The sequence below is a fragment of the Castor canadensis genome, chromosome 7 (genome assembly GCF_047511655.1).
Source record: "Castor canadensis chromosome 7, mCasCan1.hap1v2, whole genome shotgun sequence".
Lineage (NCBI taxonomy): Eukaryota > Metazoa > Chordata > Mammalia > Rodentia > Castoridae > Castor > Castor canadensis.
Genome location: NC_133392.1, coordinates 4,793,666 through 4,820,633, shown reverse-complemented (window position 1 = coordinate 4,820,633; position 26,968 = coordinate 4,793,666). Strand labels below are relative to the sequence as shown.

General features: G+C 44.1%; 1 protein-coding gene across 1 annotated transcript; it reads right to left on the bottom strand.

Annotated features, from left to right (window-relative positions):
* Positions 1–1,322: 1,322 nt before the first annotated feature.
* On the bottom strand, positions 1,323–26,243 carry Mki67 (marker of proliferation Ki-67). The gene is made up of 15 exons (XM_020167340.2): positions 26,120–26,243; positions 25,671–25,811; positions 23,474–23,552; positions 23,267–23,382; positions 20,256–20,322; positions 18,734–18,779; positions 17,354–18,373; positions 15,920–16,095; positions 13,965–14,259; positions 13,755–13,873; positions 13,483–13,654; positions 11,454–11,609; positions 4,253–10,509; positions 3,124–3,564; positions 1,323–1,676 (listed from the first exon to the last, which is right to left on the bottom strand). Exons 2-15 carry the CDS (start codon positions 25,760–25,762, stop codon positions 1,611–1,613), a joined length of 9,102 nt encoding a protein of 3,033 aa, XP_020022929.2. The 5' UTR covers positions 25,763–25,811; positions 26,120–26,243; the 3' UTR covers positions 1,323–1,610.
* Positions 26,244–26,968: the final 725 nt, after the last annotated feature.

Below are 26,968 nucleotides of genomic sequence, written 5' to 3'. Positions count from 1 at the left end.
GATCAATTTCACATTAGTACAACTCGAAGCAGTGTCCTTCTATCACTTCAAAGACTTGGACTTTAAAATTTTAAGTCAGCCAGACATGTTTACACCTCATACCACCAGCAAAGTAAAAGAGACCCTCCCTGTGCCTTGTGTGTGGCACAATCCCACTCCTCTTTGGCAGCTCCACTGTCACCTGCCTCAAGAATGTCCCCTCCCTGCTGCATTCAGCGGCCCTCCCTCAAACATAACCTGTCACTATCCTGATCATCAGAATTCTGACGACAGACAAAACAGCAAAAGTAACTACCAGTGACTCGGCCACATGCCACTGGATTCCTGCCTTCACTCAGGATATTCCTTGGCAGGTGCACCTGGCTCCCTTCCAGCTACGTGTCCAGCCTGCCATCGTCACCTCAAATGGCAAAGGGGTGAAAGGACTGGGGCTTGATGTGCTATTTTCTGACTTGGGGAATACAAAAGAATGGGGGACAAAGTAGAAAAAAGAAAGAGATGATGCTACTTATTTCTATGGGTCTGGAATTGGAAAGAAGTCTGAGCTTAAAACAAGACTCAGAAAACATCAGCTCACAAGTCAGTGATTGGGCACTTGTGGGTGAATGAGCATGTGTTCCTTCTATCCGATAGGGGGTGGTGTGGGGGGGCAGTAATAGGATTTTGAACTTAGGACCCAGGGCTTGCTAAGCAGGTGCTCTCTCACTTGAGTCACACCCCCAGCTCTTTTCTTGCATTCATTATTTTCAGATAGGGTCTCAAGCTGTTGATCCTAGGGTGGATGGTGGTTTCTGTTCTGGGAGGATCTGTGTTGCTTCCTGCACCAATGATGTCGACAAGGAGCCATCAGAAAATCTACCTGACACGAAGGTAGAAGGTAGGACAAGGTGTTGCAGCATTGACTCAGTGGCGTGTTACTTATGGCTAGCTTCATGGGAGGTTGCATCTGTCTGACAGTGTTCCTACGCAGTTTATAACCCAAGGGCAGGCACCAGGCACTCCCTAACAGAGCAACCTGTACTCTCAAGTGCGGGCTTACCGGCCATCCTTCAAGCTACAATGGTATTCTAAAGTCATGGACACAAAGGATTGGCAGTATTGTGCAGAGATGACCAATAGCCCTAGCGTGGGGCCCAAATGCCCCACTGTATGGCTGTACTGTCTAAATTCTACCAGTCTGATCAGGCAAACATTAATACCTACTGAGAACCTGCTTGATGTAGGGGACACAAGGACAGAAATTCCCACCTTCCACTGTGATGAAGACACCAACACAGCAGCAGACAACACAGTGCTGCAAATGCTACAGAGAGGACAAAACAGATTGACCACAGGAGGCAATAAACTTCAGGGCTTTATTCTCCAGTATGGAGGGCTACACCTTTGCCCACCCACCCCCCAAACTTTAAAATTTTTATGACTCTGAGATCCTCACACAGTCCTCTTCAGGACCTCCGTGTGAGATTTTGCCAACAGTTCAAACTGAGAAATTCTTACATGCTCTTCCCTTAAAAACACTGATACCATTATTTACTGAATCCACTTTTACAGATACTAGAATTTATCGCTAAACTAACTTAAGTTTGGTTGGTCCCTCTTACGTGGCTTTGCTAAATAGCTTCACTGTTGCGTTGACTTCTGGTTCTTACTTTCTTAGTGAACGCAATGTCCTTATCCTGTGTGAGAAAAGAAACATAAGTAACTTATTACAATAACTTTTGTAATCTGCAAACCCCCAAATCCTTCTTGTTTGCTTTAGCCAAGGGCGGAAGGACCACTGAAAAACTAAGCAAGTAAACGTCTTCCTAGACGATACATGCAGATCACACATGCAGTTTCTGGGCCTGTGGACAGAGCTGAAGCCTGTGATGGACAGCCTGCTAAGAATGCAGCCCTGGAGAAATGTGTCGGCGTGTGCTGGAGTCAAGTTCCCTGAATGCCAGTGGTGATGAGGGAAAGGCCTGAGGGCTCTGACCAAGCAGCCAGGCCTGACTGCTCTGTGTCAGGTCCATCCAAATGAAAAGAATATTGGCTTTTATTCCTTCATTGTCATTCCAATAAGGCTCTATTTCCCAAACTATGATTTTGTAAGTGGTTAGTCTTGATTTTATTCTAAAATTGGAACATGAAGTGTAAAGGTGATAATTACATTGAGCTGAGTTCCTGGTGTCTCCTTGGTCTCCAAAATCAAGTCTTGCCACCTTTAGGTGGCTTCTGCTTCCAGTCAGCGCCTGGCTCATTTTCTGACTTAATCATACCTCCCCACTAGTATTTCCTGTCACCATCCTGCAGTGCAGCTCCTCCTGTTCAGCTCCCTGCTGGCTGTACAGTGTGCGTTGGGACACTTAAGACTCTTGGCTCTCCTTGGTGACCAGTTCAAGCTTCAGAGCTTGTCTAGCCTGGGCAACTGGATTTGCCACAATTCGGTACCTAAAGTGGCTAATGCTACCTTCCTTTCATTGGCTGATCTCAGTTTTACATTCAACTTTTGTATTAAGAGCAATTTTATATTACTCATGCAATGCTAACTGCCCACCCTAACTTTTAAGCCAGCATTTGCCCAGGATACTAATTAATTTCATCATGCATTATGGAGTATGCAAATTACAGATAATTTGTGAGCTACTAACAGTAGCATTTAGAGTTCATTCGCTTAGATATTGTTTGGCTAGGGAGGGTGAAATGACACGTGCAGTTTCTGGAGAACACAATTGACCTAGTACTGTTTGCCTTGTGGATACCCAGCCCGTTTACTCTGCCTTTCTAAAGAATGTCCTTCGAGATCTGAACCTGGGTACCTTTGCTTAGTAAGTATTGCTGAACCAAAGTGACACCAATAAGCTTAGAATGTGCTGTGTCATAAGCAGCCAGAAAGTGGTGACTAAGCAAACTCCTAGTACTACCTGAACAAAGTCTTCAATCATTTGAATTCACTTTTTTAAGTAGAATTCCCAAAACAGATATATCAAATACAGTTTACCAGGACAACACACACGGCTTAAATTCATGCCGGGAGCCAGCAGCATGTTGTAATCTACAATGCTTTTCATTTGCCTTTGCAACATTGGACATAAATATACCAAAAACATTCTGCTTTTATAAGAAAAACAGTAAACTGCTTACCTTCTTTGGATTTTCTGCACCCCTCTTGGCCCCTCGAGTTATTCTTGGCTCAGGTTCACTGTCCAAAGTGTCTCCCCTAGACTGGATTCCAGTCTTTCTGGATCTTAGATATGTAACACCTGACTTCCCAGCCACTCTGTTCTCTTTCTGCTCCTTCACGGGGATCTCCATGCTCTTCCCCCTTACTTTCTCCTCTGCTGGAAGAGGCTGGGAGACCTTACTCTGTCTTCCAGCTCGCAGGCACATCCTGTCCCCAGTGAATCTGCTCCGAGCTGCAGGTTTCTTGGCTGTGTCACCTGGGTTCTGTGCCTCTGTCTCTTGGGAAGTCTTCACAGACCTTTCATTTCTCCTCACTTGATTCTTTTCTGCTGACGTAAATTCCTCAGGTCTTTGCTGTTCTACATCGGTTTTATTTTGGCGTCTGGTGCGCAGAGACTTTCTCTAAAGAAATGTGAAGACATCCACAATATCCCCAAAATAAGTAAGCAAATCTCAGAATTCAAGAGGGAGAAAAACGATCAAAGGTAAACTAAAGAGAAAAAAGATTGCAAAGTTTACATTAATTTTCTAAGATACCCAAAAGTTGTGTCTTGCTACTTTGTCCCTGCAGAGAAATGGTCACCTGCATGTACTGCAAATAAAAAAGTCAGGACAAAAACTTCTGATCACAATGCCTAATGGGATATATGCTGAATCTAACGTTACAGTTTACAGTACTGAGAAACACCCCATCTTTCAACAACCACTGCCAGGGCGGCGTGTGGTAACCTCACAGCCCTGACATTTCGCCCTTCTCAACAGGATACGGATGCCGTTGTTAAAACACAAGCCATGAATGCGGCACTGAGCTGCCCAACTTTCCTCTGATCAACTTTTCAAACTGAGGATGAATATAATTCACTCACTCTTTGAAAAGCTCCTAAGTCTGAAGTCATCATTTTGACTTGTTCTTTTCCAGAACTTGTCTCTGCTCTATGTAAGTCAAAAGGACTGCACCATAGTTAATGGTGTTGAATGGAAATCCCTGTGGAAGAGGACAACCCCTCCCCCCATAAGCCTGGGTTATATATAAATGACTACCCTCAAAGGACCACGCCCCAACACGTGACAACTGTAACATGCTCTTCACCTGACTTGGAGTGACAGCCTCTTCTACAGTGGGTTCCCCTTTTTCAGTATTCACGCTGTTGCTGTCCTGTTCTTCCGTGGGTTCATTCATGGGTGTGGTAATTCTCACAGGCCTCACCGTGTTCAAGGGCTCAGCTGATGTGTGCTTTTTGCTGGGGGCAGCCCTTTGCTTCCTGCAGACTGGCCTCTTCTCTGCAGCTTCCTGTGGTGGAGTCATAGAGGGCGGCCCCCTGCTTCCATCTTTTCCTGATTTCCTCTTAGGAGACAGGGAAGCATTACTTTTGCTTTGTGATGTGTCAGGGTCTCTGGTGCCCACCAAGTCTTCCACAGGTTTCTCTTTAGAGGCCCTAAGGACTCTTCTGGATGTTTTCAGAGGTTTTGCTGTGTCCGGTGTTGGCTGTGGAGTGCTCTGAGCACCTTTTATGAGTTCCTCAGCGTGGTCTGGTGTTTGGATTACTTCTTTGGAACCAGCCAGGTATTCTGGGGGTTGCCTCTCTGCCTTAGGAGCTCTTGTCCGCCTCCTGCTGCCAGTTACACCTGGTTCTGGCTCCAATGTCTGCTTCGCAGGTTCCTTCAAAGCTTGGCTGCCTATGATATCACTTTCTGGTACTTTGTGGGTGTGCCTGGATGTTCGTGTCAACTTCCTTACTGCCAGCATCTCTTCTTCCACATTCACCTTCCCAAGTCTTGCCCTGGGTTGTCTCTTTGAGGTTGCAAGGGTTTCCACTTCTGGCTGTGGAGATTTGCAGAGCAGTTTTGCAGTTTTCCCATCAGGCACTGAATCCTCAGTGTGTCCTGGTGTTTGGGAGTCAGCCAGGTCTTTCAGGGGCTGGGCATTTTCCTTAGATGAGCCTCTCAGCCTCTTGCTGACCACATTTACTCTTGCTGCTGGGTCCAATTTCCGCTTTGCAGATTCCTTCAATACTTGGATACTCGTACTATTTCCTACAGGCTCTTTGTGTGTCTTCCTGGCTTCCCCTGATGTTCCTGACAACATTCCCTGGGCTGAGGACTCTTCTTTCACAACTGCTTTCCTGAGCCTTGTCCTCAGCTGTCTCTTTAAGGTTGTGGAATCTGGTTCTGGTTGTGGGGATTTGTAAGGCATTTTTGTGGCTTTTTCATCACTTGCTGAATCTCTGGTGTGATCAGGTGTTTGAAAGAGCTCTTTAGAGCTAGCCAGATCTTCTAGAGGTTCTTTAGCCGCCCCTCGTAGCCTCCTGCTGCCAGGTACACTTGGTGCTGGGTTCAATGTCTGCTTTGCAGATTCCTTCGAAGCTAGGTTGTCTGCAACATCACCTTCTGGTACCTTGTGGTTGCGCGTGGTTTGCCTTGATGCTCGCGTCAACTTCCTCACTGCAGGCAATTCTTCTTCCATGTTCACCTTCCTGAGTCTAGTCCTGGGCTGTCTCTTTAAGGTTGCAGGGATGTCCACTGCTTCCTGCTGCGGAGATCTACAGGGCAGTTTTGTGGTTCTATCAATAGTCAGTGGGTCCTTGTCATGACCTGGTATGACAAGGAAGAGTTCCTGGAAGCCATCCAGGTCCTCCAGGGGGGGTTGGGCCTTCTCCTTAGAGGCCCCTCGCAGCCTCCTGCTGCCACGTACACTTGGTGCTGGGTCCAATGTCTGCTTTGCAGATTCCTTCGAAGCTAGGTTGTCTGCAACATCACCTTCTGGTACCTTGTGGGTGAGCATGATTTGCCTTGATGCTCGCGTCAACTTCCGCGCTGCTGGCAGCTCTTCTTCCACATCTACCTTCCCACGTCTCATCCTCGGCTGCCTCTTTAATGTTGCAGAGGTGTCCACTGGCTCTGTCTGTGGAGACTTGTGGGGAAGTTTTGTGGTTCTATCAAAAGTCACTGGGTCCTTGTCGCGACCTGGTGTTTGGAAGAGTTCCTGCAGACCTTCCAGGTCTTCCAGGGGCTGGGCCTTCTCCTTAGCTGCCCTTCGCAGTCTCTTGTTGGTAGTTACACTTGGTGCCTGGTCCAGTTTCCGCTTTGCGGATTTCTTAACCTCTCTAATGACTTTATCTTCACCTTCTGGAACTTGGGATGTGTGCGTGGCTTCCCCTGACATTTGTGGGAGCTTCCAGAATCCTGAAAGTTCTTTCACATTCAGTTTTGCCAGACTTGCCCTAGGCTGTCTCTTTGAGGTTGTTGGAGTGTCCATTGGTTCTGGTTGTGGAGATTCGAGGGGCATTTTTGTGGTTCTATCAATAGGCATTGTGTCCTTGGCACTGCCTGGTGTTTGGAAGAGTTCCTGTAAGCCAGCCAGGTCTTCCAGGGGCTGGGCTTTCTCCTTAGGTGTCCCTCGCTTCCTCTTATTGCCAGTTACACTTGCTGCTGGGTTCAGTGTCTGCTTTGCAGATTCCTTCAGAGCTCTGGTGACTATGACATCATCCTCTGCCGCTCTGTGTGTGGTTTCCCCTGACATTTTCATGAGCTCCCTGAGTGCTGATGGCTCTTCTTTCACGTTCACTTTCCCCAGACTTGTCCTGGACCGTCTTTTTAAGGTTGTTGCAATGTCCATTGCTCCTGGTTGTGGAGATCTGCAAGGCATTCTTGTGGTTCTGTCCATAGGCATGGGGTTCTCACTATGGCCAGGTGCTTGGAAGAGCTCCTGGAAGCCAGCTGGATCTTCTAGGATTTGGGACCCTTCTTTAGTTCTTGACCATTTCCTGCTGCCAGTTACACTTGCTGCTGGGTGCAGTGTCTGCTGTGCCCAATCCTTCAAAGCTTCGATGCCTTCAACACCACTTTCTGGTACCTTGGGAGTGTGCTTAGTTGCTTCTGATGAACGCCTAGGCTTACTCTGTGACGACAGCTCTTCTTTTACATCCACTTTCCCCAGACTTGTCCTGGACAATCTCTTTATGCCTGTTGGGGTTCTGACTAGTCCTAGTTGTGGAGATTTCCAGCACATGTTTGTGGTTTTGTCATCAGACGCTATGTCCTTGCTATTGTTTGGTGTTTGGAAGAGCTCCTGCAAGCCAGTTAGATCTTCTAGCCATTGACTCCTTTCCTTAGGTGTTTGGGGCCATCTCTTAAGTCCAGTTAAATTTTCTGCCAAGTCCAATTCCTGCCTTGGAGTTTCCATAAGTGTTTTGAAAGCTTCCTCCTGTCCTGGTATTATAGGTGTGTGCACAGTTTTTTCTAGTGTCTGCCTTTGTTTCCTGAGTGTTGAAAGCTCTTTCACATCTGCGTTCCTCAGACTTTTCTTGGACCGCCTCTGCCTGCTTGTAGGGGTTCTGACTGGCCCTGGTTGTGGAGATTTCTGGGGCATTTCTGTAGTTTCGCCAACAGTCCTTGTATCCATGCTATGGTTTGGTGTTTGGAAGAGCTCCTGGAAACCACTCAGGTCTTCCAGGGATTGGCTCCTCTCCTTAGATGTTTGTGGCTGTCTCTTAAGTCCAGTTAAATTTTCTGTAAGGTCCAGTTTCAGCTTTGGAGTTTGCATAAATGCTTTGTTATCTTCTTCCTGTTCTGGCATTGTGGATGTATACACAGCTTTGTCTAGTGACTGCCTTTGTTTCCTGAGTGTTAAAAGCTCTTCTTTCACATCTGCGTTCCTCAGACTTATCTTGGACTGCCTCTGCCTGCTTGTAGGAGTTCTGACTGGTCCTGGTTGTGGAGATTTCTGGGGCATTTCTGTAGTTTCACCAACAGTCCTTGTATCCATGGTATGGTTTGGTGTTTGGAAGAGCTCCTGGAAACCACTCAGGTCTTCCAGGGATTGGCTCCTCTCCTTAGATGTTTGTGGCTGTCTCCTAAGTCCAGTTAAATTTTCTGTAAGGTACAATTTCTGCTTTGGAGTTTGCATAAATGTTTTGTTATCTTCTTCCTGTTCTGGCATTGTGGATGTATACACAGCTTTGTCTAATGACTGCCTTTGTTTCCTGAGTGCTGAAAGCTCTTTTTTCACATCTGCAATCCCCAGACTTATCTTGGACCGCCTCTGCCTGCTTGTAGGGGTTCTGACTGGCCCTGGTTGTGGAGATTTCTGGGGCATTTCTGTAGTTTCGCCAACGGTCCTTGTATCCATGGTATGGTTTGGTGTTTGGAAGAGCTCCTGGAAACCACTCAGGACTTCCAGGGATTGGCTCCTCTCCTTAGATGTCTGTGGCTGTCTCTTAAGTCCAGTTAAATTTTCTGTAAGGTCCAGTTTCTGCTCTGGACTTTGCATAAATGCTTTGATGGCTTCTTCCTGTACTGGTACTGTGGGTGTGAGCACAGTGTTGCCTGGTGATTGCCTTCGCTTCCTGAGTGCTGAAAGCTCTTCTTTCACATCCGCGTTCCCCAGACTTGTCTTGGACCGCCTCTGCCTGCTTGTTGGGGTTCTGATTGCTGCTGGTTGTGGAGTTTTGCAGGGTATTTTTGTGGTTTTGTCCATAGTCACTGGGGCCTTGGCATGGCTGGGTGTTTGGAAGAGCTCCTGGAAGCCGGCCAGGTCTTCTAAGGGCTGTGCCTTCTCTTTGGGTGCCCTTCGTATCCTCTTGCTGACAGTTACATTTTCTGCTGGGTCCAGTTTCCGCTTTGCAGGCTGCATAACCAATCTAATGCCTTCATCATTACCTTCTGGTCCTTGGGGTGTGTGCATGATTTCCCCTGATGTTTGTGGGAGTTTCCAAAGTCCTGAAAGCTCTTCTGTCACATGCACTTTCTCTAGACTTCTCTTGGACTGTCTCTTTACACCTCCTGGGGTTCTGACTGGTCTTGGTTGAGGAGATTTCTGGCACATTTCTGTAGTTTCACCTACAATCACGGGATCCATGGCCTGATCTGGTGTTTGGAAGAGCTCCTGGAAGCCACTCAGGTCTTGTAGAGATTGGCTATTTTCCTTAGGCATTTGTGGCCATCTCTTAAGTCCAGTTAAATTTGCTGACAGGTCCAGTTTCTGTTTTGGACTTTCTGAAATTATTTTGATGGCTTCCTCCTGTTCAGGTTCTGTGGGTCTGTGCATGGTTTTGCCTGGTGACTGCCTTAGTTTACTGAATGCTGAAAGCTCCTCTTTTATATCCATGTTCCCCAGACTTGTCTTGGACCGTCTTTGCATGCTTTTTGAGGTTCTGATTGTTGCTGGTTGTGGAGATTCCCAAGGCACTTTTGTGGTCTTGTCAACAGTCATTGGGTCTGTGGCATGGCCTGGTGTTTGGAAGAGCTCCTGGAAGCCAGAAAAGTCTTTGAGGGGCTGGGCCTTCTCCTTAGGTGCCCCTCGCTGCCTCTTGCTGCTAGTTACATTTTCTGCTGCACGAAGTGTCCGCTTTTCAGATTCCTTCAAAGCTCCAATGCTTACAACATTGCCTTCTGGCACTCTGGGTGTGTATGTGGTTTCCTCTGACATCTGAGCAGAGAGCTCGTCTTTCACACCCACTCTCCTCTGAGATGTGTTGGGCTGTGATTTCATGCTTGATGGGGTATCCACTGCTGCCGGTTGTGGAGATTTGCCAGTTACTTTAGTTTTATGGTCACTCATGGGCTTGTTGATACGGTTTGGTGTTTGGAATAGTTCTTTGAAGCCAGTTAGGTCTTCTAATAGTTGGGTCTCTTCCTTAGGAGCTCTTGTTCTCCTCTTCATTTCAGTTGCATCTACCACTGGGTTCACTTTCTGCTTTGAAGCTCCCTTAAACACTTTGATGCCTTTATCATCACTTGTTGGTGTCTTGAGCTGTCTTTTCCTGCTCTTTGAGGGGTCAGCTAGTTCTGGTTGTGAGGATTTGCCAGACATTTTAGTGTTCTTTTCCTCTTCATTCACTGGTTCCTTGGTGTGGACTGGTGTGTGTGGGAGTACTGGTGACAGGTCTTTTATAGATTCACGTTTCTGTTTCTCAGTTTTTGATTTCCTCACAGGTGTCATCTTTTCCAAATTTCCTTTTGACTTGACATCTTCCATGAAGGTTTCTAAAGATCTTTCACTGCCCTGAGCCTCTCCCCCTGCCTCCTGTCCTCGCAAGGGTGTCTTCCTCAGGTGTCTTCCTATGATTCCCTCAGCAAGGAATGCTTCTGTTCCTTCATTTTTGCTTTCAACAGCTGGTGTCTGTGTATCTCTGAGCTCCCTAGATCTTCTGAACCCGTTTGCACTGGATACGGTCTTCAGAGGCTCTGTCATAGTATCTACAGTTTCCCTCCCAAGGTGAGTCACGTTCCTAGGCGTTTTTACTGTGTCTCCACCTTTTATGCTCTGCCGTCTTAAGGTAGGGCTTCCAGAATATTTATCAACTGGCTCCTTTATTGCATTCTCAACACTGGAGGACACATTCTGTCCTGTAAGAAATAAAAATACATATGCCAAATATATTCACTATGTTATGTCAACTTAGTGTATTACCTGCATGAAACATAGTTTAAGAGACAAGAATTCAGTGTCCTATCTACCTCGCAAGAATGTCAGGCTACTAATATGGCCATAGTCCTATTTATGAACCAGGGACCCTTAAGTATAATGCTATTTAGTGATAGACTGGGGTCATCATTAAGTGGTGGTTGGGATCTCCAGTAATTATTTTAAAGGAAATAAATATACTTAAGTGTCTTCTGAAAGTTGCCATGCTATTGGGCATTGACCTGAGTGGAGGCAATTTTTGTTTTCAAACATTAGACATAAAGAGCTGTGTCTTGTCTGATCTATCAATGAATTAACATGGTTTCTACTGTGTATGCTTAGGGTTCATATTACACAGGAAACATTGTAACAGTAAGCATCTGCAGGATAGGAAGCTATTCCCTTTATGGCAGGAACACAGTAAACAGTAGCAAATAGGAATTTAAGACAAACCCTCATCTCCTTTCTCACACTTACTCTGCAGCCTGGTCCCAGTCAGAGGATTAGGGGAAATATCTAGAGAGTACACAAATTTGTAATAATTTTAAGCTTGAGTAATTTATATATAAACATGATGGGAGTCAAGTGTACTGTTCTACTATAAGGGAGTCAAGTGTACTGTTTTACTATAACATCCTCTTAAAGTCTGCTAAAAGCTTACAGAAATCATTTAAACTTAACAAAGTCTTTCTAAGTATAACAGAGAATGCCAGTGTTAACTGCTAATCAGAATCTGCTTGAACAATAGAAAAAAGAAGATGAAAATTGCATTTTATTGGGGAACATATTTTGAAAAGAAGGAATACAATATTGCTTATAAAGAAGTAAAACCATCTGTAAGATTCTGGGCAAAATCATACCACTGCTAGGAAACAAGTAAACCAACCCTGAATTTCTGAAGTGAGGGGTTGAGGGCTTTCTCCTGAATTAGTGACTTGAAACTGTTTTTCAAGCAAATTCTCTGAATTAGAAATAGTAACAGAACATGTGCTCGTCCTCTGTGGCTTCTCTTTCACTGGAGTCTTGAACATTTCACTTAGCCCTGAAAAATGAAAATATTTGAAATACATCACTTACTTGCAGATACCAATCTTTACACAGAACAAACTAAATGACAGGCAGTAAGCCCAGTTAAATCCCTAGGGTTCCTGGTACCCAAGGTTTCATGAAAGGTCAAGTCCATGAATAATGAAATACTTTTTTAAAAGACGGCAAAAAAGAGAAGTGCATTTGGTTTCTCTTCTATTCCTTTCTTATTAGAAATCAAGTGAATTAGTTGGACTTTATGGTCTTCTAAACTAGTCCCCAAATATGAGCTGTGACGAGGGGCAGAAGTTGGGGGTGGGTGCAGTCCCTCAGGACCCCTCATCCAGGCATCCACAACCTGGGAGCCCTAATGCTGTCTTCTAAAATCCCAGGTGGCTCGGTTCTCAATTTTATGTATTTATGACACCTTCCTGCATTTTAGAAAATGAACGAATGCTGTTCTTAGTGCTGACAAATAATATGCATGTATTTATATAAATCTTAAACATCACAGTCATTGCATTTTAACACAAAAAAGCAGTTCTGACCTAATCTCAAAGCAAAAGAACACATTACTTCATGTGGAAGAGCTAATGCTGAGAACCTCAGGTGCACCCGAGTTTTCCTTGTCTTGCTGGGAACAGTGGATAAGACTTTCAACCTGGCACTCAGCACAGAATATGCCAGGCCAGTCACTAAGCCTCCCTCCTCAAAGGCCTCCCAGGCCTTACTTGAAATACCCCGAGTTTAGTCTCCACAAGTCAATGTTTTTAAATGGAAGTCACTCACACCAACGGAGGTGAACCATCTCACTCCAGGAAGAGTATGGTAAGGACAGTACACTGTCCCAAGAGCTGAGTATTAAAATCTTATTTATGTAGAGGCTCACACTTGTAATTTCAGAATTGTGGGAGGCATAGGTAGGAAGATCAGTGTCTGAAACTGGCCAAGGGCAAAAATGTGAGACACTGTCCGGAAAGATAACTAAAGAGAAAAGGACCAGGGATGTGGTTTAAGTTGTATGGCACTTCCTTAGCAAGCAAAAGGCCCTGAGTTCAAATGCTGGTACCACCAATAAATAAATATGTAAATAAATAAAATAAAAATTTAAAAATCTCATTTTTAAAATCTCATTTATTCTAAAAGTATCTTTGCGGGTGCATTTTTTAACATATATACTTGTATAGCACACGTGTTCATATTTATAAGCTCACACATCTATACATTATCTACTTTTGCTTCTGTGTTTTTGTTTGGTTGTGTTTTTAAAGATAAATGAATTGGTTTAAATATAACTCTTGTTATAAACTACCTTGCATACATTGTACTGATTGAGGCATGTAGTAACTTCCAACCACTGAAAACCTGCTTTCTTGCCATCAGGGTTAAACAGTCAGGTCACACTTTCACTGAGTGTTAGTGAATCAAGTGGAATCAAGTAGAAACCTTTGCTCCACTGTTAATGGTGCCACAGAACTTTCTCACAGGGCTTTCTCTCAATAACACTTAAGCTCCTTAGAAAGAAAGTACAACTTGAAGAAGCAAAATATTTCTCAAAAGCAACTGATCTACCCCTGGGACAAGGCATTCCCACCACTGCAGGGACAGGAAATAAAATGCTTTCTCATTTTCCACACTTCCGTTACTCTTGGGGCAAAGATATGCATTTGAGATTTTCATGCTTACTTCTTATGGGGTGCATGACCCCCCATTTGTCAGAGACCTGTACTCCCAACCTTCATCTTTTTGGAATAGTATGTCCCCAGAAAGCTGGCTCAATTGTTTACACTATCAGCCTTGGTGCAGATAAACAAAGGTAATGAACAACGACAACATCACAGGCAGTAGGGTCCAAGGGTTATGACGACAGGAGCTCAGGCTGTGCTTACCTGACAGATCTTCATTGTAGACTATTTTTTGGTTGAACACAAAGTTGTTTAGCATTCTGTAAGGGCGAGCAGGCACATTTACTTTTTCGATCTGAGCTTTCCCTATTACGATGGTACAAGGAGAGTTTGCATGGCCTGTGCTAAACTGGTTATGATCGTTGGTTGCAGGCTTCTATAGAAAAAAATGCGATGGACAAAATGTCAAAGCATAACAAATACATGCTTAAAGCAGTCCCAAATAATAGCAAAGGTGTATAAGTAAAGCAATGTACCTTTGGAGTATTTGGTCTTCTCTGTCTTTTATTCACCTGCCTTTGAGGCCCCTGTTTTACAACTTTTGTTTGTGTTTGCTTCACACCAAGTTTCACTACATCTGCCCAGGATTTTGCAACTGCCAAAGGGAAAGATGGGGAATCTTTCAAACACTGACAGTAATGCGAGAAAAACTGCCCTCAAAATCCACCTGTCAAGGCAATACTGACCAATGAGGTTGGCTTCAGATGCACCACTCCGTCTTCGGGAACAAATCATCTGTAAAATGTCATGCTGACTTCGACTGATGGATGCTCTCTTCGAAGTCAAGCTGCTGCTCTTCCTCCCAGCTTTCTTAGGAATGTCTGTCTCCTGGAGGGATTTGCTGGCACCAGAGTCAGGTGAGGCCTTACCTGATCTGCGTCTTTGATTACTTGCTCCTGGCGGAGTTATTCCTGGATTAGGAGCTGGAACATCTGTACACATGCTCTGTGAAGATTCTTCTTTTCCAGATTGTGGTTGTTCCTGACAAGCCAGAAATGTTCATAAGAAACTTTGCCAAGAGGTAACATCTCTGTGCTATCTGCTAAAAACCTAGTCAGTAAAGAATGTCAGCTGTTTAGGACTAGGAGTGGTGACTCACCTACAGGAGGTGGAGATCAGGAGGATCATGGTTTGAGGCCAGCTTGGGCAAAAAGTGAGACCCTGCGTCAGTAAATGAGCCAGGGCATGGTGGCTCACATCTGTTAACACACTTAATGTGGGAGGTAGTAAGATCAAAGTTCAAAGCTGGCCAAGGGGATAAAGTTTGGGACATAGTTTGACAAATACCTAAAACAAAAAGGGCTGGAGGGATAGCTCAAGTGGTAGAGCCTGAATCAAAGCCCCAGCACCACCAAAAAATAAATAAATAAAACTAATAAGACAAAATCCAGCTGCTTAAAACATCAAATGTTTCAACCACTGTCTTTCAAGGATAAAGAAGAGGTCAGTTGTCCCACTCATTTTTACATTACTATTATTTTGGCAGAATGACGTTTGAACTCAGGGCCTCGTGCTTCTTCTAGGCAGTTGTTGTATCACTTGAGCCATGCCCTCAGTCCTTTTGGCTTTAGTTTTTATTTTTCAGATAGAGTCCTGCTTTTGCTAGGAGGCAGCCTGGATCGGTGATCCTTTAACTTCCATTTTCTGTGTAGCTGGGATTATAGGTGTGGGCCACCATGTTCAGCCCTATCCTACTCATTTAAGGAAAGAGCAAGAACAAGCAAGCACTAGTCAAGTCTGAATTGAGGTATTTCAGGTGGAAAGGTGGAGGAACACCCTGCTCACTCAGTGAGATAAAAAGCTCTGATCTCAGTCCCAGCTAATACCAGCCATGGGCTCCAGTCCTGAGGTCAGCATGGAAGCAGGACTGCTCACTTCTTTGAGACAGGACAAGCAGGAAGGAGCTCAGAATGCCCTCCCACTCCTTCCAGTACTAAAGGAAAATAAAGCCTGCCAGGTAACCTCTGTGCCCAGATCCTTCCAGGGATCTAAAGTCAGAGGGCAACAGGTGATTAAAGGTCTGAAGAGCTGAGTGCAGGAGAGCTGTTTCACCATCAAAGATGCTCCTTCTCACTATTACACGTCTAACTATTCCCTTATATCAATCCTTGTGCTCTGTCTCCAGAAGCTTAACCTACCCAAGAGGCTCTGTGGCTCTGTGGGCATGTCTGGGTCTTTTGCACTGAAGGAAAAAGTGCTGAGCACCCCACCCCCACAGCTGGGAGCCCAGATGTTTGTCTTTTAGCACCAAAATGAGTTCTCATGCAGTCTTTTAAAAAATTTTATTAGAAAAATGAAGATCTGGAGCTAGGGGCCGGTGATTCATGCCTGCAATCCTAGCTATTCAGGAGGCAGAGATCAGGAGGATCACAGTTCAAAGCCAGCCTGGGCAAATAGTGAGACCCTATCTCAAAAAATATCCATCACAAAAAAAAAGGGGGGGGGGTCTGGAAGAGTGGCTCAAGTGCTAAGAGCACCTGCCTAGCAAGTGTGAGGCCCTGAGTTCAAACCCCAGTGCTGGCAAAAAATTTTTTAAAAGGTGAATATCTGGATTGTCTTCCTACCTGTCAGGATTTAGGAAGGAGGGTATACCAGGTGTGTGAGCCACTAGGTATGAATACAACACTAGTCACCAGCTTACCTTGATGATTTTCTTCAGGACAGTCGAAGTGTGAGTGACAAGCGATTTCCTTTTGGTTGGGGTTTCTCCTCTTTTGAGAGGTGTGTTAGGAGGCAAGTTCTCATCAAACAATTCAGGCCTTAGATGACCACCAAAGGACACTCGCCTTCTCTTCAAAGAGGTTCCCTCACTCTTGTCTAAAGTAAGGAATACAAACACACGAAGAGCCATCAAAACAGCCACATCAAGATTTATGATATATTTCAAGCCAGTATTAAAAACTAACCCCTTACAAATTCATTGAAACTTGACACCTTCATTCTCTTGCAATATGGACAAAGCCCGAGCAGCCTCAGCCTTCTTCAAAGATCTCAGGAGAAACCACCGAGACACCCAGTTCCAATTGGACAGTTCTGAGGTTCTCCTTAGAATGCTGAAAATCACATGACACAGCTTAAGATAATGGTCAGCATCAGCTGGCACTTTGGAGCAGAGGGGGAAACTTTAGGAGCAGTCTGAGAAAACTTGGGCCTGACTCAGACCTGCCAAATGAGTAGAACGTGTGAGCTGTGAAAACGCCTCCAGGTGATGCTGCCAGCCAATTCACACAACCAAGTGAGGATTCCCCATTATAAGGCTTAGGGGAACACTGACTGAAGGGTACTGGTCTGGGTGATAGATACCCACACACCCACAACAGGCCATCTTCAGAAAGTGGGCTATGCTGTGAAGACTGCTGCACCAAACGCCTACACAGATCTCTTTCCTTTCTGCAAGCCAGCCAAATGTGAGGAAGATGCTACAGACCTCCCAAGTCTATAAGGCCACATCTCTGTGGCCTGGGGTTTGTCAGTTTTTTCTGTTTACAACAGGGAGATAAAAAAAGACAACATTCCTACAGCACCAGCCATTCAAACTGTTAATGCTTACGAAACACGTAGAACTTTGTGTGGCTCGGAAGTCTCTGGGTTTAGTTCTGTGACTATGACAGAAGACTGTCCCCAAGAACTACCACCATGTTCAAAGATTCCCAAGGAGTTTCTAATGATATATTCCCAATGACTATAAACTCATAGGATAGTTGATTGTAGTTCAGAATTGGACCCCAAGTAGAGACCAATCATTATTCTCCTTCCTATTTTGTGACAGATTGAAAGGAGAACCAAAAGTTACAGGGGTTTACCCCAGCTCCTTAGGTGATCTTGTGATGCAGTTCCCTGCTGGGTCAGCTGCACTTCGATCACTCTTTGTCGTGACCCTCCAGGTCTTCAGTACCCATCTGTCAGCTGAAAATGTGATCAGGCCTCTTATCGTCATACCCAAAGCACTTAGTGGATTCTTTACCACAGAGCTCATCACTATTGATTGGATGGAGGGCTCATTAACTCCTATCTAGATATAAAAAGTAGGTGTTAGTCTTTATGGAAAAGTATATTTATAGTTAAATAAACTTACTAATGGAATCATCAAAGTTGCTGATATCAACTGAACTAAGACCAGGCAACTCAGAGCAAATCTGTTCAGCTGTGGTGGCCAGCTTCTCAGGCTTGGTGAAGGCAGCCTTTCGAATGTTCTTTTCAACTTGAGCGAGGCATGGAGTTAAAAAGGACCGGTTTTTGGTTTCTGTAGGCAGGACTTCCGCATTTGTAGGAGTACTCATGTTTTCAAGAGAGAGATTTTCTGGTTTATGGTTGGCAGCATCTTCAACTTTAGCTGGTGTTTGTTTTCTAGTTAACAGCTTCCCAGGAGTGACTATCTTCTTGGCTGTACTGATGCCTTCACTTTCACCCAGATTTGCGGGCTCTCTTTCCTCCATAACATGTGGGTCTTCATCTTTATGTTGCTGTGAATACCGCACAGGGGTCTTCGTTTTGGTCGGTTCAGGCAGAGAAATGCTGGAACTCATGGCCTCTTGGGAAGTGTGCACAGGCTCCACACCATTTCCCTTGGCCTCAGTCTGGCTACTTTCTAGCTCAAATGCAGAAGACGCTGCCTTCACTTGGGCACTTCCATCAGATTTAGATCTTGATTTTTGTGACACCAACAGCTGCTTCTCCTTCCTTTCTTTTTCTGTTGTAGAATCAAGTTGTGATCCTGATTTTCTACAATACTGTAGAACACTTTGTCTTTGTAATTTTATACCCAACTCTTCCTTCATTGACTGATAAAGTTTCTTAAAGGGAGATTCATTTTTCTTGCCATTGTCAAGGCTCTGTGTAGAAGGAGAAGACTTCAGTTCTCTGTAACAGCTCACTGTTACCCTGGACTTTTCCTTCAAACCCCCAGAAGTGGGCTCTACTTCATTTCTGCTATTGTGTCCCACATGCTCTGGAGAACGAGCATCAGGTGGACCCTGGACAACACTGTCCTTGGAGCCAACAGAGGTGGCACTGTCTCCATTGAGGTTCTTGATGTGTGCCAGAGACCTTCTCGAAGTGACTTTTGAATGGGCTTTGGAATCTTGACCTTTCACATCTTGGCAATAAATTATGAAATAAGAAACAGAAGTTCAACATTTTCTCGGTGATTAACAATTGTGAAATTCAGTACTTTGAGAAAACATATGCTATCAAACTACTCAGAACTAAACTGAAAACTGAAAATGCAATTTAGGTGTTGTGTACTTGGCCCCAGCTCTGAGCACAGAACCCCATCAATCTCCAGGGAACAAATTAACTCAGCTATCTGCCCTGGTTTGACATGTACAATGGTACAGCCTTCTAGGATTTGGGGAGATCAGGAACTTCGCCCTTTTGTTCCTGTTGTCCCTAGCCTTGCTATTGTGAAGGTGGTCTGATCCTAAGGGTCCCAGAAAAGAACCCAACCAGTACGAACCAGGGTCAGCAGAGAAGCTAGCTCTCGAGGCACGCTGTGCTGGTTCCTGTAAGTTGGGAAAATAAGAACAGTGATTAAGTACCTGAGTGGTGGTGATCGTAAAAATGAAAATATTCTTATTAGTGATCTTCTTTGCCAAACTATTCCTACATGACTCATGGAGACTTTGATGGAGAAATGGGCCCAATCATTTGCAAGCTAGTGGTTGTGGCACAAACACCTCTTAGTTGACTTAAAACATGTAGTATTATAATAGAGAACAAACTCCAGGTTTAAATTGACTTAAATCAAACTTCAGAGAGTTTTTATAACTTCCTGTAAGTCACCCCCAACATGATACGAGAGAGGAAGCAAAGCTAAAATGAACTCTCAGCTACATCTGAAAACGAACCATAGGCTCAGAACCATTGACTTCCCAAGTTTCATCAGGAATGGGTTGATGAATTCAGGTTCCACGTAGCCCTGTGCCTGTGCTGGCATACAAATACTATGTCTTGGAAAGCTCAGAAGTTAAGGCCCATAGAGGAGCAGTGTACCCACAGGCACTGCTACCTCAAAGCCTGCAAACCAGACCCAGTCCTCCTGTCAGCTCCTGACACACTGTGCATGTACTCTCTATACAGAACTTTTACTGGAGGCAAAGAACTAACAAATAACACAATGTACGATATAAAAAAGCACACCATCTGATTATTAACAAAAAAATCCAAAAACTACTATGAAGAATTTCACTTCATTTAATCACCTTCAAAGTGATGGATATTTAACACATTCCTTACACAACTGTTTGTTTTTTTATTTCCAACTTAAGGTGGACCAAGAATCTTATGATTAAACAACAAAAATGGACTAATAAGATTACAGATATGTACAATATATAGTACTATCTTTGTACGACTACATTCAATAGCCATAAAATCCTTCTACAACTACCAAAGGTCTTGTTTACTTACACCTACTAACAAGTTGGATGGTGGCTGATGAGCACTGGGCTCAACATTAGGGTCGTTCTTCTAGGGAAGAAGCAACATTTAACATGGCGGAGACTTTGAAGTAGAGGTGCCTGCTGTTAACTCCAAGTGTAGCTACAAGGCTCCTCACATGACAGCACTCACAGTTTTCCTGTGATTGTTTCAGACACGTAACCATGGATGAATAGCATGAGTAGGAGACAAAATGAGCCTGATAATGCAGCCCCCAAATCTTATTTCTACATGTTAGGGGTGTCTTAACCACAGGTTTGCAAGATCATGACATACCTTGGTAGACTTTTTGGTCAAGGTATAAGACCAATTTATTACTCTCCTTTTGAACAACAAAGAAGGGAATATGGTTTTGATTATTTTACTACTTATACATCCAACTTGTTTTCGTAGCTTAATTACATCTTTCTACTGTAACCTGGAAGCCACACTTCTTTTGTCACTCATTTAAAGTGAGAAATTGTTTGTCTAAGTGCGTACCAATGATTTCCTATCGTCAAAAACAAATCAGACCAAACCTAAATAATGCTCCACATCACCTGTTCATATATTTTTCCTGGAACTTCAGTTGACTTGCTTCCATTCCGATGGCTTTGATTTTCATACCTGCAGTGTATAGAATGACAGATTCAAATTAGGATTTGTACCGTTTGACTAAACTCTGTATTGGCTTATATCCACAGGCCAAGAAACAGACTTTAGGCTTTGTTCAGAGTATCACCTTATACATAGAGATAAATTTAGTTAGGAAAATGTTTTTATACTAAAAATATATATAAATTTCCTCATGTTTCTTTTGGAACACTACTGCCAGAGTCTGGGACAGCAGCCTTATCAATAACTGACCTGCATGTGATTGGGAAACACCACTGAGTAGCTCTGTGTAAGAACCTACAGCATAGGAGCAAAATTGTGAACATCATCCAAGGGTTTGGACAGCCTTCCAGCAAGCCCAGTGACGACTCGCTCTTTACACACACTGTGAAGTCACATATTTGGGGGCAAATACAAAGCTGTACCTTCACTACAGGGTAATTACAAAGTTATGACTTAGAACTATGATCATTCTAATTTTGCACTTAAACTGTCTTGACAAGGAAGGCTACTCAACTGTCCCAACAGAGCTCAGATACCAAATCATAGACACAATCCTTTATCATTTATAATGAAAATTTGGTACCCCAGTGAAATGGTCTGACTTGAATTTAGATACCACCTAAGTAAAACTGAGCCAGCAGGCATCTAAAACCTCTTCTCATAGAATCAGAGTGCTAAATCAAGTCCCTTTTCCTAAGACCCATTTCCTACCCTCTGTTGAGTATCTTTAATCATCTCAATCAATCTCCATTTGAATAGCATTTCTTTGAGGGAAATTCTGATCTCCATTCCAAATCAAATACTTCCTTCCTACCTGTTTGTCTATACTTAATAAAAATGCTCTTTAAAATTGTTCATAAAGATAATAAACATTTTATAATGATTTGAATGCCAATTTATTAAGAAGATACCTGACAGCAGGTTCCAAGAGACAACATCAACCATAAGAATTATGAAAAGGTGAAATTAGGGAGTGGAAAAACTTATACTATACAAGCACTCATCAAAATATTTAGCTTAGCTATATTTATCATCCAAAGGAAATATTAAGGGAAAAGTATTACTGAAGGTAGAGGGCATCTCTAAATGACAAAGAGGTCTATATATAGAACTCTAATGAAATCTATGTATACTTTAGAACTAGGTCCATTTACATATGCCAGAAAAAGGAAGACATAATTCTAAATTTGTTTGACAGACTATATCCTCAAATATATAAAGCAAAACTGATAAGAGCTGAAATAGAAAGGAAAGAAAGAAGGATGGGATAGAGAGAGGGAGGGAGAGAGGGAGGAAGGAAGGAAGGTGAAGGGAGGAAGGAAGGGAAAGAAAAGAGAATACCAAAGAAAGAAAAGAAAAGAAAAATTTTCTGTGGTCTACGACCATATTACCCAGAACGCACCCAGTCTCATCGATCGTGAAAGCTAAGCAGATTTGGGCCTGGTTAGTACTTGGGAGAAAAATTCTCAGTGGGAGAGTTCAAAACACCTCTCACACTAATAAGCAGGGAAATGATTATTCTGCATATAGATTTGCATCTAATGGATCTAGACAAAACACTGCACATGTAGTTATAGAATAGACAGGTTAGAAAAAAATTGACCATATTTGATTATAACGGAAGCCGTGGCACATTTCAAAAACTAGAAATCATTCAAATGTCTATCATGAATGAATAAACTGCATAATCTTGCATATTATTTTTCAGTGAAATGCTTATGCTGAGAGAAAGAATAAATTGCAAAGACACCCAACACACTATGACTCTCACACACAAGGGCGTAAGTCAGCCGCATACAAAGACATTATTACTTGATGTTACAGAGTTTCACGAAAACGAAAATGGTGTTTAGAGACCCATGGGTCAGGTACTAAAACTCCAAATGTAAGTGACAGCCACCATGGTGATTTTTGTGGCCAGAGAAAAGAGTGAATGGAGGCAACAGCAAAAAAACTGGAGGATTTTTTTCCTCATGGCCAGGGTAGTGTATTAGTCTGCTAGGACTGCCACAATGAAACACGACAGACAGATTGTCTTAAATAGAAATTTACAGCTCACAGTTTTGGAGGCTGGAGGTCCAAGTTCAAGGTGTCTACAGGCTGGCTGTCTCTGGGCCTCTTTCTTGGCTTAAAGTTGGGTGCCGTACTCCTCCCTCTTCACATCACCTTCCTTCAGTGCACTTGCTCCCTTGGAGTCTCGGTGTCCTAATCTCCTCTTATAATGACACCAGTCATGGATTAGGGCATGCCCTAATAGCCTCAGCTTTTTTTTTTTTTTTTTTTTTGGTAATACTGGGGAATGAACCCAGATCTTTACACATGCTAGGTGTGGGAGCTCTACCACTTGAGTCATACACCATTTGTTTGTTTGTTTATTTGTTTTGAGATAGGATCTTGCTAACTTTCCCCTGGCCTTGAACTCTCAATCCTCCTGTCCCGACCTCTCTAGCAGCTGCAATTACAAGTATGCACCACACCTGGCAAACTTACTTGATCTTTAAAGACCCTCTTCCAAATATTGAGCTACTGAGGGTTGGGAATTCCAAATATGATTTTTTGGGAAAGCACAATCAGTGAATAACAGGTAGTCATCACAAGGTGTTCAGGTCATAAATTGATTTGTGCATTTTGTTCTGCACTTGATCTGTGAAGATATTTTGTTTTAAAAAAGAAACTTAAAATTCACATAGTTTCACAATACTCACAAGAAAATAACCTGTTTAGGACCTGGTCACCTTAATTCCACCTAATCATATGCCCTGGAATTTCATCACCTCTGAGCCTCAGCTGTCATTCCTAAACCCACATGCTTTTAGATCACAAGTGTTACAAAGGAAAGCCTGCAATGCTTCTACATCCACCGACAGTGAAGGAGAACCACAGCTGAACTGTGACACTGGCTCATGTTCAGGCAGAACCTACCATTCAGTGTTACCCAAGAGTTTTGACCTACCTGAAAGATCGGTCAATAATAGTTATGACATCTCCATGTTTCAGCTGAACTGGTTCATCAATAACAGACCCATTGACTTGTGTTGGATTTGTGGAACTGAAATTATACAATATTGCCTAAAAGTAGAGAGGAGGAAAATATATAACTAACTAATAACTAGATAAAGGGCCAATTAAAAAGTTTTAAAACTGACAACCAAAACCTCACCTTCTGTTCCTTGACTTCAATTTTGCAATGTTGTTTTGACACTACAGGAAGCTGGATACGAATGTCACATTCAATATCCCTTAATACAAAAACATTAAGGTTGGCTTTTTGTTTTCTTTTGGTTGTCACAAATTACTTAAAAATCACCTTAATTTTTCCAAATGAAACAGAATTTGATTAGTATGCTTGATCTGTAAATGGAATGACGAAATGACATGAGAACAACTGTATGGACATGCAAACAACCTGCATTTGGAACAATTTTTACAAGGATTGCATAAAACACTGAGATTTTCAAAACTTAGGAAATAATTAGGAAAAATTAAGAGTACCAATTTGCATTCTATGTAAACAGCTATACTTAGACAAATAAAGGAGAATTTTATATCAATTTTGGTGAATATTTACTTTTAGCGCTGTGCTTTAAAAAAAAAGGCTTATACATGCTTGTCTGTAAATGTTATGCATGTTTAAAAATGTAATCACCCCCGCAGCACCCCATTTTCACCCTAGCACCTGTGTGCCTCCATTGCTTCATAGTTTATATCAGAGCCTATCCTGTAGTGTTGTTCAAACAATTAAATGAGTTGTACATGTTACTTGTGTGTCTGCCACACAGTAAATAAGTAAATATTATGTGTGAGATTTTCATTGCTAAATTAAAACTATGCCATATTAACTGACAGATTTAAGTCCCCTAACTTTACAAATGCCAATTTGCAGGCAACAGGGAACAATATCTAGATTCAACTTGTCCTTTCACGGAAAGTATCACCATGGCAAAGCACAGAAAGGACAATTTCCAACCCCATCCAAAAACCAATACCCAGAGGAGTTAGTTGGTAGCTTCCTGAAATCTAGCACTGCTGCTTAATCCTGTGGTGTTAAAACTTGAACACTGTCTATAATTTCCTGTCAGTACTCCATATTAACCTCTAAAGTCCAAGCATATCCCTTCCTACATGTCACAGGACCAAACACTTATGAATTATAAAATTATAAAATCTTGCAAAACAATGCCTAAGTACTACTGTATAATACCAATAATACTTAAGTACAATGCGTGGATCTAAGATGAGAATGTTTAATTTTTTCTTTGAAGAGAAAGGAAGCTATGGAAAGTGACAGGTTCTAAAACCCCCAAGAAGAAAATTAGGGTTTTAGGTGTCAGAATATCCCAACAGGAGACTACAGCCTTAGAACTGGGCTTGGTGTCACCAGAGAACACTACAGATCAGTACTTCTTCACCTCAATACTGTGGACACTTCAAAACAGACAATGCCTCACTGATGGGCGTCCTGTGCATGGTCCAGTGCCCCTCGACATCTGCACCCTCTCCCTGGTGGGTGAGATGAATGGTACACACCTCTCCCATGCTCACATGGAAAGATGTTCCCAGACCTTGCCAAGTGTCTCCTGGAGGTAAAATGGTCTTTCGGTTAGAACCACTATCTCCTGACTCCAAATCCAAACCTCTGGACAATTACCAGTGCCATATACTGACCACCTCTATGTGCCAGTGACCATACCTGGCCCTGAAGACATAACTATCAACAAGACAGTCCTTGCCCTTTGGAGCTTAGTCTAGTCCATAAAGACAAATCAAATTCAATTAATCGCTGACATTGTGGTGTTGGCAAAGACAAGCTTTCATTAAAGTCTTGTTTTTAGGTAACATTTAAACAGTTAAAGACGGGAAGGAATCGCTTAAACACAAGAACGGGAGAACATACCAATCATAAGGTTCAAACTTGGGAAAAGTCCCAACACAGTGTGGGGCTAGGGTTATTCTCCCATCCAGGAAGGCAACAGGGGGGCAAAGTTCTCAGAACAGCAGGACTCCCACCCCCATGTTCATTTTCCAAAGGGAGCAGAAGCTAAGCGCATGCTCCCCTCCTTCCTTCTCAGTCCAGAGCAGCCAGGCGAGGAGGGACTGGGAAACACGTTTTCCAAAGCGCCTAGGGGTGACCGCTTTGAGGATCGTCTACCCTCTTTGCACCCCATATCTTCTCAAATCAGATCCATTGTAAACGTTGCGTTGGATTAAAAAACACACCGCGCATATATAAAGAGTGATAAACCACCATGCCAAGTACCAAGGACGTTTGGGGGAGCAAAGTCCGCTCCCAGCGCCTGCGTCCGTTACTGCCATACCCAGCTAAGTCACTTCCTTCAGAGCTGGGCCACCCGGCTCACCTTCCGAACAAGCAGGTACTGAGGCTCAGTGGGAAGTGGGCGCCATCATCCCCGCTCCTTTTGATGGTGACAAGGCGTCCCGTGGGTCCCATGTTCTAAACCAGCCGTGGGTCGGATCCGTGTAGGAAGGGCAGGTCTCCACTGCAGAAGCAAACTCACTAAGCAGCTGTGCTACTGCACAACGAGGGGCTGGGGGTGACTCTGATGGCAAAGGGACTAAGTGACTTTGCAGTGCCCAATCACCACAATCCACCGCCCCCGCTCTCACCTCCATCAGCTGGGACCCGGCCGACAGGGGCTGCACCCCAGGTGGTTCCCCGCCCCCAAGACCCGCGGCCAGGATGCCCGCCCCGGGGTCCGTCATCCCGGGGTTGCCGGAGAGTCCGGAACCCGGCCGCGCCCGCCAGTCCCCGCAGAGATTGAGGGGACCCCGCCCGGCCTCAGCTCACCTAGGTGCAGTCGGTGCGGCCACCACAATGCCGCCGGCTGTCCGCCGCCGCGGGTGTCCTCCGCGCGGCTCGGCGTTGCCCAGACCGAAGCCGCCGCGGGCCGTGCTCGCTCCGCCCCGGCCCACTGAGCCGCGCCCGCCGTCACCCGCCGCCGCCCTGGTGGCCTTACCTCCCGCGTCCCCGGTGCCGGTGCTGGCTGCTCCACGCCAATGCCTCCCGCCCTCCCGCCCGCCCGATCGATTCAAACGAAAACGGCGGTTCAAAATCTGGCGCTAAGTGCCGCGATTGGACGAGACGGCGGAGCGGGAGACCAATGGGAAGGGCGATCCGGAGGTGGGCGGGGCTGGAGGCGGGAAAGACGCTCCGCGGGGCGGGGCTGGCGTGCGTGGCCGGCCGGGGCTACTTCTGCAGGAAAAGCGTCTAAGAGCTGTTCTCTCCGTGCACGGCTTTTAAACAAGGGCAAAAATGGAACCGACATAACCCCTCCTGCTTCCCTCAAGAAAATGGCACCGTGTATTACCCATTGCCAGGAGATTCATATTTTTCTAAATTAAAAAAACTCCCTCTCCAATGTCTAAGTCGCGCCAAACGTAACCAGCGATCTTGTGCCTTTTCCAGTTACCGCGTATTATGCTGTTTTTCCAAAATACGCGGGGGCGATCATAACACACGCTATTCTGCAGTTTATGTTCTCTGCTTACAAATGCAGAGGCTGTTACCGTTTTGCACCGCCTTCCCTTCTTTCTGGTTGATGGTGGCAGAGTATATGGCTTTAGAAAAACACATTTTATTTAATCATTGCTTTTGCCGCACATTTAGGTTTCGTGTTTTTTCTGTTAGGAAAAAGAT

Bases quoted from the DNA above. Each gene is read 5' to 3' on its own strand.
- Mki67 (XM_020167340.2), bottom strand. From the start codon at position 25,762: ATGGGACCCACGGGACGCCTTGTCACCATCAAAAGGAGCGGGGATGAT. The intron at 13,874-13,964 runs GTCAGTATTGCC...TCCCTTTGGCAG, and splicing joins ATCTGAAGCCAACCTCATTG to TTGCAAAATCCTGGGCAGAT. The intron at 13,655-13,754 runs GTACATTGCTTT...TTTTTTCTATAG, and splicing joins GAAGACCAAATACTCCAAAG to AAGCCTGCAACCAACGATCA.